Here is a 10,512-nt window from a genome sequence, read left to right as displayed (position 1 = left end):
ATTTTTGTTTGTTTTCATTTCTTATCATTTATTTATTTAATGTCTGTTTTAATTTATTTGTTTATTTTCATGTCTTGACATTCATTCATTCATCTGGTATGGTTCGACTCTGCATGCTGTACCGAATCTAAAGAGACCAGTGTTGTGATTTGTGGCCAAACCATTCAGAAGTTATAAGCAAAATATCAATTTTTCATATTTCTGTGCCGAAACTGTGCAGGTAGCCTCACGTCATAGTTATTATAACACACACCAAGTTTGGTCAGAATATGCTAAAGCAGGGATCCTCAAATCTGGCCCACGAGATCCACTTTCCTGCAGAGTTTAGCTCTAACCCTAATCAAACACACCTGAGCATGCTAATCAATGTCTTCAGGATCATTAGAAAATCACAGGTAGGTGAGTTTGATCAGGGTTGGAGCTAAACTCTGCAGCGCATTGGCCCTCCAGGGCAAGATTTGAGGAACCCTGTGCTAAAGCATTGTGGAGCTAAAGCCTCATGTTCATATTTGCATGCTTTTCATCTAAATTTTTGTGAACGGTTTGACTAATCAACTTGAATTCCATAACTTTTCTGCCAACATTATCTGAAGAAATCTGAGCCAATTTTGGTGAAAATCAGACAAACTGTCTAGGACGAGTTCGAAAAAGTAGGTTTTTCTATTAAAAATTGCGAAAAATCTTGACCTGTAGCATTTCAATTTTTGGTGTCCATTCGACTCAGAGCCAAGGAATCAGACCATATGGTTCAAAAGTTATTAGCATAAATATGATTGAAACTTTGGACAAGTGGTGGTGTTAGAGAGTGAGTTAGAGACACCAGATTTGCTGTGGTTAATGATGAGACTGTCCTCTATCTGTGTGCCAAATTTCATAACTTTCCCACAAACAGTTCTATGGGCTGCCATAGACTCAAGAGCGGAAGAAGAATGCCAACAGATACAATAGGTGCCTACGCACCTTCGGTGCTTGGCCCCTAAAAAAAAAAGACAACGGATTTTGATAAGCAATTCTCTTGGATGTTTATTAGACAATCCAAAACATCATTCATACAGACTCAGATCTAAAACTATAATAAAGAACTGTGGCATTCCAAATAAAATAAAATAAAATAAAGACGGAAACCTAAAAGTTTCATACAGTTCCAACGGTGGGCAAACACTGAGGCACAAACCTTTGGTATCTCGTGAAAAGGAGGTTGTAACAGCACAACAAGAGTCTAGGCCACATCTAGAGTGCGTTATCCCCATCCAAACCCTTCAAAACGCTCTTAAAGCTGTTTTAAGAGCACCGGACAGAGAACAGGAAGTTGACTGCTCGTTCCTTTGAATGGCAGCCCACTTATTAACCAATCAGAATCAGCAGCCAGTCAGAGAGAAGACAGGAACAGAAATCTAATCTTAAATACTGAGATCATAGGAAATGGGACAGGTACACATAGCCTGCTAAAATCTCTATCGTACAGTTTTAAGGCTCGACGTACACCATGATGAACAGAACAGATCAGCTGAGAATTCTGGGATGCGATCTTGACCGTTCACAATCGGCGCACGAAACAAAACAGATAAAATACCCAGTCTTCTTGCCAAAAAAGACACTTTGCTTTCCACTACTCTAAAGGGTCAAGGGGGAGGGGGGGGGAGAACGAATTGCAAGCATAACGTCTTCAAAATCAGAAGACGAAACAGTTACTACGCAAAGGACCCTGGGCACGATGATGTCATCAGTTCAGCTTTCTAACAGAGGGTAACAACATAAAATAGATAACTTTACAGTACATTAAGATTTACAATATATGGAAAGTGACAATGGAATCTGTGTACAGGCATTTTTTAGGAAATTCAGCTAGAATTCGAGAAGATACGTTGCGGCTGACGTTTTTCGCTTTTAGGAACCTCTAAACCTGAGCATTCGTGAAATTAGATAGATATCGATACAAATAACAGTGAACAGATATCTGCACCTTCCTTTTGTAAACAGTCACACGTTTCTATTTTCATCCCTTTGATTAATGAAAAACAAAAAACATTGTGAATCAAGCATGAAGAAAGAACATACAAATATTCACTTTATCACATTGCGTTTTTCCAACTAAAACAGGTTAAAATTGCCAGAGGCATTTTGCAATCTCTCTTTAGCAAGCTCTACGACTCTACGAGGTTATAAATTCATAAATTTGCCATTGTTGTTTTTACATTTACACTAAAATGTCGTTACAACCTTCACTTTGTAGTTTTTTCTTTAAATTCAGTGATAAAACATGATTAAATCAAAGAGAGACTATGACATGTAACGGACTAGTGATTCTTGCATAAAATTAGCTAAGGAACGAAAAGCGTACGTTTTTTTTTTTTTGAGGTTTTTTCGCTAGTTTAGAAGTTGTGTGCATTTAATAGGGAATCAAGCATATTAAAAGTGTCTTCATAATCCATGTGTGGACCGTTATTTATTAAAGCAGCATTGGACTCAGAACTCTGCCCCTCCCCAAGCCTCCTGTCAATCTTCGCAAACTGGGCGTGGCCTATTGTTTGATTGACAGATACAGAGGCAGAGGAGGAGTGGCTCTTGGAAGATCGGTGAGATTTGGATGAATGGTGGTGATGGTGGTGGTGACTACCGTGTGAGTGCGACGAATCATGTCTCACCGCTTTGTGCGATGAATGTTCGCGATGTTTCTCACGGCTCGAGCGCGGACTGTGACGGGTCTTACTGTTGCCGCTACTTTCAGATGAAACCTTGATCTTCATTTTCAGCTCTTCTTGACTAGCAGAACCATTCTCAGACGAGGAAGGGTGGCGCCGTTTGAGCGACCCACTCTTCAACGATCGCTCCGGTACCTGCTGTTGGGAATACTTCACCCTGATTGACGTAGACGGTTCGGATTGTTTTCGATGCTGGTCGCTTTCCTCCTCTTCGTGTCTGCGTCTTTGCTCTAATTCGGCCGCATGTTTTTCACGATATTTCTCTAGAGTGAGTTTCTGAGGGGCGAGAGTTGCCGGGGCATGTCCGTGTTTGCTCGCCTGCACCCCCTGGAGCGCGAGAAATGCATCTGTGCTCTGGGAAATTGGTGCAGGAAAGCTGAAAGCAGAACTCTGCAGGTTCGACAGGCCGTTGAGTGACATTGATGCCCCATCCAATGGGAAAGAGGTGGATGGTTCAGAATACATCCCCCCTCTGATGTCACACATGCTATCCATTAATGAAGTGTCCTCGCTCAGAGATGTCTGGAAGGAACCGTCTAAAGATTGGTTGTCGAGTTTTGGTTTCTTGGCAGCTTGATTGGCCTGCAATGTGAACAAAAATAAAGAAACTTAAAATGTGTCTATTACTTGACTACTTGCAATTAAACTGTTTATCACAAAAATCTATAATGATTCTTTATATTTGGTTTAGTGTATTTTTTTCATACAAACAAAAGCATTTTTACATACCCGCCAGTTTCGGATTCTTTTTAATCTGCTTGGTGTTTTTTCCAGGATCTGGAGAATCTCGTGAGTCAGGTCTACAAAAACAGAGAATATACAAAATATACAATATACAGAATATTATTGTACAAAAACTTAAGCGAAGCGCTGCAATTACTTAATTATAATTTGAAATGCAATCAATCGAGAAAGATAATTTTACATATCAAATTAATAAAACAAATAAAATGAGTAATTACAAATAAATAAAACTTAAAAGCATTTTTCCTTTAATAGTAAACAAAGTTAATTGAATAGAATTTTAATTGATTTTTATCCACAACTGATTTTAATGTAAGAGATTTTTCAGTTTTTGTGCAACCCTAATATAAAAAACATACCAACAAATAAAAAAAATTAAGTTTGACTGACCATCGAGCAGCTGCAGAGTCACAGACCGGTCGACATATTCCCACCAATGTTTCCCATCTGAAGAGACAGGAATCTCCCAATTGGACCACTTGCAGGCCAGATGAATACAGACACACGCCACCACTGTGGGTTTGTGCTGCAGGCAGAAGGTGGTCAGGTGCAGACTGCAAGAGAGACAACACAGAAAACACAGAGAAAACACTAGTTTACAAATGGAGGACATGAGAAATGCTTTCCTAAGATCCTAATTCAATAATCCTAAATTCATTTCCATTCTTAGTTCATCGTAATAATCATGATTATATCATGTCAAAGCTGATCATAGTCCAGTCAGGTGTGTTTGCTAGAATGTTCTTTGTCTGGTCGGCTGTAAAACAAAACGGTATGCAATTTATGAAACAGATTCAGTCAATAAAATACAAAACTCAATTAACATTTAAAGTGTGGCATCAGCATAACCAACACCAGTGCTGGGTTTCTGAATCCCTAGCCCTTTTTCAATCGAAAACGCTCTCTCTCAGCAAGTGGGCATTAACAGCAACTCAACTTCCTGCTGCGTTAATGACCAAACCAGCTCAAAGCCGCCTTACCGGCTTGAAATTATTTTTTAGTCGCTGTGACAACAGAGGATAAGACTTCAGTGCAATCAATCATAATTAAGTTGTTTTAGGTCGGCTAATGAGAGGCCACCTGATTGATTAAAGACTTAAGTTGCTAACACAAAGGTTGCAGGTTTGGTCTCAAAAAGGGAGCAGAAAAAATAATAGTGTGCCGGAGGTACCTAGAGTGAAATGGGGGATTGTCCCTGAATTAAATTGCTAAGGATAAAAAGCATAGGAAGTAATTACAATACATGAGAAATTATTTTTAAAATTGAGTAAATATTAAATGGTGCTGAAAGGAATATTTCTCCCAAAAATGAAAATTTGCTGAAAGTTTACTCAGCCTCAGGCAATCCAAGATGTAGATGAGTTTGTTTCTTCCTCATAACAGATTTGGAGAAATGTAGCATTACAACACTTGCTCATGAGAATGAGTCAGAATGAGAGTCCAAACAGCTGATAAAAACATCTCAATAATCCACAAGTAATCCACGCCACTCCAGTCCAACAATTAATGTCTTGTGAAGAGAAAAGCTGTGTGTTTGAAGCAAACAAACCTACCATTAAGGCATTTTAACTTTAAACAATCAAAATAACCTATAATAAGCTTCCTCCAGTGAAAAAGTCCTTCGCTGTTGTCCTCTCACATCAAAATCCACCAACATATTTGTTTAGAACCAAGTTGGCTTGTAAACGGTGCTTGATCTGTGCATGGTTCTCTCCTGATTCAGAAAAGATTACTTTTTCACTGGAAGAAGCAATATTATACATAGAGGACTCGTATATTAGCCGGAAGCAATGGTTTAAGTTAAAAACATCTTGATGGATTAGTTTCTTACAAACACATAGCTTTGTGCTTCACGAGACGTTAACTGATGGACTGGAGTGGCATGGATTACTTGTGGATTATTGTGTTGTTAATATCAGCTGTTTGGGCTCTCATTCTGACGGCACCCATTCACTGCAGAGGATCCATTGGTGAGCAAGTGATGGAATGCTAAATTTCTTCAAATGTCTTCCCATAAAAAAACAAACTCATCTACATCTTGGATTGCCTGAGGGTGCGTCAAATTTCAGCAAATTTTCATTTTTGGGTGAACTATTCCTTTAAAGTACCGACAATACAAAGTAATCTTCAAACCATAAATTAAAATGTGTTAACAATGTAAAAATAAATAAATGTATATAAGAAAGTCTATTTTCTAGATCAATTGAAACTTCTTTACAGCAAAAATCTTCTACAAATTCATTATGCCAAGGGTATGACAGCAAAAACCTCTTTGAAAGAAATACTACCATTCTAAATAATGAATACTTCAGCTTATTTTTTTTCTTTAAATAATTATAACAAGAATTAGAAACATGAAAAAGAAAGCACTCTCTGGTACTTACCGTGACAATCTCTAAGTTTACACCTTTGAACTCTGAGCTGATATTCAGGCTACCAGTTGAGTTATTGACCTATGCACTCTCAATCAAGATATCTCTATTAGCACCTCTACACTCCAGGCTGTGTATTCAACCTTCTGTGCCAACAGCAAGCCCTCCGTACATTACACCGCACTGCACCGGGCCGGGCAGCAAAACAGCCCGCCCAGGCGCGAGAGGGCGTTGGACACAGGAAGGAGAACCCTGCCTAATAGGAAGTCATAGGGTGCCATGGCAGTGCAACAAATAGGGGTCAGGGTAACAACCTGTTGGTAGCCATGAAATAGGAGGTCTGGGCCAAGTCCTTGCTCGCTGAGGGGAGAAAGTGTGAGAGAGAGAGAGACGATGTCGGATTAGATACAATAAAGTGAAATTTACATAGTGACTCTTCTGTGAGACTCTGCAACCATGTTTTGCCTTTCTAAAGACAAAATTTACAGTATGCACCACAAAAAATGTGAAGTATAATATTAATAAAGAAATATAATATACAAATATATTTATATTACAATATGATATACATTACCACTTAAATGTTTAAGGTCAGTAAGATTTTGAATGTTTTTGAAAGAAGACTTATGCTCACCAAGGCTGCATTTATTTTTGTTAAAAATACAGTAAAAACAGTCATATTGTGAAGTATTACTACAACTTAAATAGCTTTTCTACTTGAATATATTTTAAAATGTAATTTATTCCAAAGCTGAATTTTCAGCATCGTTACTCCAGTCTTCAGTGTCACATGATCCTTCAGAAATCATTCTAATATGCTGATTTGCTGCTCAGGAAACATTTATCATCAATGCTGAAAACAGTTGTGAGCCAGTAAAAAAAAAAAAAGAAACAGAAAGAGCAACAGTTGGAAGCATCTACCTCGCACTAGCTGGGAACATCTCACCACATCTGTGTGTGGATGATCTATTGTTATCTCAAACCCTGAAACAAAATCACCGGTTAGACAGGACTCATATGTTCACCGCTTTCATTAAGCACAGATTTATTATCAGTTCCTGGTAATGGAGTCGGCACTTACCGAGTGTCTGCAGCACTATGGTCTCCAACAGCACCAGCTCTTGAGCCTGCTGGAGGTACACCTGCGGTTCAACAATCACATCAGCTCATTAGTGGGGTCTGATCCCAATGTTTCTGGTGATGGCCAATCAATTTACAGAATTTACATATTATAATATATTTATATTAAGGCTTGAGGGTAGCATATTTATTTTAATTTAAAACAACAGTTTTAAGCTTTTTTAAGAAAACAATCAAAAAGAGCCCCATTCACTTTGATTACAAATGCTACTAACCTTATTGTGCATAACTTCAGAAAAACTGAAATGTTATAAAATTACTATTAAATACAATAAAAACCATTTTTATGCAAGTATTTAAAAAAAAAAATTCTTTTAAACTATTAAGCATTGTGGGTATTATGTTAACTTTTATTTCTTTTATATATTTTTTTAAATAAATAATGTTTTATTCAAAAAGAAATACATATTCCAAAGTCTATTTCTTAAAAACAACAAAATCAAAGAGTCCCATTCACTTTCATTATAAATGCTACTAACCTTATTATGCATAACTTCAGAAAAAAAGAGGGAAAAAAATATTTTAACTGTCAATGTTATCAAATTATTAATAAATACAATAAAAACCAACAACATCAAATCAAAAAGAGCCCCATTTATTTTCATTATAAATGCTCCTAAACTTATTCTTTATAACTCCTAACAAAAAAAAAACAAAAAAAAAAATAGGAAAGGTACATCTCCACAAAAAAAGAGGGAAAAAAATATTTTAACTGTCAATGTTATCAAATTATTAATAAATACAATAAAAACCAACAACATCAAATCAAAAAGAGCCCCATTTATTTTCATTATAAATGCTCCTAAACTTATTCTTTATAACTCCTAACAAAAAAAAAAACAAAAAAAAAAATAGGAAAGGTACATCTCCACATACATACATGTAAATATATTGTATATTTTATTTATAGAAATTAAAAATAAATTGTTTTTCCTACAAATATGTAAAATCAAAACAAGCCCCATTTACTTTCATAATACAAAAAAAAAAAATGGAAATTGTTTGTTTTTAACATCTATCAATGTAACAGATTTCTGTGGGAAAAAAAATTGTTCAGGCCATCTGAATTGGAAAAATTATCCAATAAACTGCAAAACAATAAAATCCAGTCCAACAATACTTCATACAAAATATTCAGTTTCACTGAGAAATGACACATTATGCAAATTGAAGCCACTGCAAATGTCACTTAATGTTGTCATTATGTAAATATAGAAAAACATCAAATCTATGGGACAAGCATCTCGGTTTGTACACATATTGATTCCCAGTCCATGTGGTGCAACTGTCACAGCATCTAGCTATCTAAAATGATGAATAAAGCGGAGAGCGAAACTACATCCCCCATAAACCCCCACACTCACATTGCTCTTGGTGTCCAGTGGAGGGTCCTGAGGGTTCAGGCAAGCATGTGCTACTTTAATAACGTGTTCAAGTTTCCTTGGTTGTTCCTCCACCTTAGCGGCCAGAAAGAGTGTGGTGGGAGAAATGATCTGATCGAAGACAGGAAATAATTATTATACACCTCTTAAAATAACACACACACACACACACACACACACACACAAACAATAAACAATGGGGTTATGAATGAGACTAGTTCTGGCAATTAAAACAGAGTGAAATCCTGAAAGATCTTGAGCATTAACAAACTAACAAACACATACAAATAAAACAAATATGAACATTTTGTACAATCAAATCATAACCAATTAATTAAAAAATGCATACTCACATTTCTATGGAATTTCGTAAAGGAATTAAGCATGTAAAACCGGTGCATATAGACAATTGCTGTGTTAATCGTAAGCTGGGATCTGCAGAGTTTGATTAAGGAAGAAAAACACTGCAAAAGAACCTATTATATATATATAATATAACAAAAATATAATACTCATAAATCATAATTTTCCAAAATCACACCAAAACAGCTCATAGTCACAAATTACACTAATATAGATGATGGCACTGAACAATAAACTACATTAAAAGGGAAAAATCATAAAACGACATATTTATAGACAATAACACAACATTCAATACGGACACATCTTGTGTTTAGCCATTATACTACACCAGTCACGTCTAAATCACTCTTAAACGCTTAAAAGACACACAAAACCCCTATTATTGTAATTAAATTAGGCAAAAACCATAGTAGGGTGATTTAATCCAGAAATGCTGTTTACATCAAGCATTAAGGCACCGAATCGCACTCCTGTCATACGCACTTTTTTCACACATTTACTCACTTTATACCACAGAGCACACTTTATAACGCATTTAACACGCCAATTATGAAACATGCATGTGTTTGTGTGAATTCTAACGCACTGAAACGTCGCATTTGATCCGCCACATTTTTCGCTTGATCAAAAGCGGCAGCGTGCTAACGGCTAACTCTCTCACGACGCGGCTGTTATTGTGAAGGATACACGTTTAATCGCTGTCCCATGTCCTGAATTAGGTTGGCGGCTTGCTGTCGGTATGAGAGCTCGCGGTCAGGCTCGACTCCGCAGCGGCGGGACGGCGTGTTTTCGAGCTGTTCTCGGGTGAAGAGCCATTTGTTGGAGCCCCGCTGCACCACCGCCATCATCCCACCCGCTTCCGGACGCCTCGCGTTCTACGTCCCCGTGACGTCACCGCGAGAGAACCCGAGCGCGGCAGCGACGCCAGCCGGACGGAGGCGGTACTGCACTGCGCGGAAACAATATTCAGTGAAACAAAACGCAAATGGAAACGATTTAGATAGCTAATGGTTACTCAAAATGTCTGAATACTTGTTAGGTATAATAACAGCTCTATATACGTAATAAGTAAATAAATAAATAAATAAATGCAGAATAATCGTAAATAATAAAAGTACCAGACGAAACTTTTAACAGCCATATTTGACATATTAACTACATTATCAGGTGTATTTTGGGGTGTAAATGCAGTTAACAGATGTGTATGAATGGCAGTAAGCTGATTTATTTAGTGTGTTTTTGCTTCATGAATGACAGTCATAATTTAATTGACATTATTGTAGGTTTTCAACTAATTTATTCAGGGTTTGTGACTATCAGAGGTGTAGACTGGTGTAATTTTAGAAAATTCATTTTATATTTTATTTATAATTTTAATATTTTAATATGTATATTATATGTATCTTAGATTATTTTAGATATAGATTATCTAGATTATATAATAATAGATTGTATAATATTTTAAGCCTTGTGGGTATTATTGTAGATATTTTTTATAATAATTTTTTTTTACAAATTAAAAATTGGTATTTAACATATTGATAATATTTTTTTTATAATTTTTAATAATAATTATAACTTGATTATAATTATATTTATAACTTTATAATTTCAAAAATCATAATCTATCATTGTAATACATGTGAATTCTCTGAAACAACCATGATACATTATTTTGTTATTAATAAAATATTTGTATTTTTAATAATCAAAGGTATTTTCCTTTTTATTTGACTATTTTTATTTTCCAAACTTTGTCATTTCACAGACACTGCAATGGTGACTTTGTCACACAAGATGTCGCTA

At 36.1% G+C, this 10,512-nt stretch overlaps 1 protein-coding gene across 2 annotated transcripts; it reads right to left on the bottom strand.

Moving 5' to 3' along the window:
- Positions 1-1,005: 1,005 nt before the first annotated feature.
- LOC107653589 (cyclin-T2-like) lies at positions 1,006-9,606 on the bottom strand. Of its 2 annotated transcripts, XM_016440330.1 has the most exons (11): positions 9,394-9,606; positions 8,694-8,775; positions 8,323-8,451; positions 7,438-7,451; positions 7,174-7,198; positions 6,900-6,960; positions 6,740-6,802; positions 6,133-6,178; positions 3,837-4,000; positions 3,432-3,502; positions 1,006-3,284 (listed from the first exon to the last, which is right to left on the bottom strand). In XM_016440330.1, the coding sequence occupies exons 1-11, from the start codon at positions 9,552-9,554 to the stop codon at positions 2,373-2,375; spliced, it is 1,728 nt and encodes a 575-aa protein (XP_016295816.1). In that variant the 5' UTR covers positions 9,555-9,606; the 3' UTR covers positions 1,006-2,372. The 2 variants fall into 2 exon arrangements, with proteins under 2 accessions (XP_016295816.1, XP_016295817.1); XM_016440331.1 differs by lacking the exons at positions 7,174-7,198; positions 7,438-7,451.
- Positions 9,607-10,512: the final 906 nt, after the last annotated feature.

This window comes from Sinocyclocheilus anshuiensis, unplaced genomic scaffold (genome assembly GCF_001515605.1).
Source record: "Sinocyclocheilus anshuiensis isolate Anshui unplaced genomic scaffold, SAMN03320099.WGS_v1.1 scaffold1079, whole genome shotgun sequence".
In the NCBI taxonomy this organism is placed as follows: Eukaryota; Metazoa; Chordata; class Actinopteri; order Cypriniformes; family Cyprinidae; genus Sinocyclocheilus; species Sinocyclocheilus anshuiensis.
The sequence above is the reverse complement of the archived record's forward strand: the minus strand, read 5'-3'. Positions and strand labels throughout refer to the sequence as shown.

Coding starts and splice junctions, on each gene's coding strand:
- LOC107653589 (XM_016440330.1), bottom strand. CDS start 9,554: ATGATGGCGGTGGTGCAGCGGGGCTCCAACAAATGGCTCTTCACCCGA. Junction 8,776..9,393: donor ATGGGACAGCGATTAAACGT/GTATCCTTCACA, acceptor CAAACTCTGCAG/ATCCCAGCTTACGATTAACA. Junction 8,452..8,693: donor TTACGAAATTCCATAGAAAT/GTGAGTATGCAT, acceptor GTCTTCGATCAG/ATCATTTCTCCCACCACACT.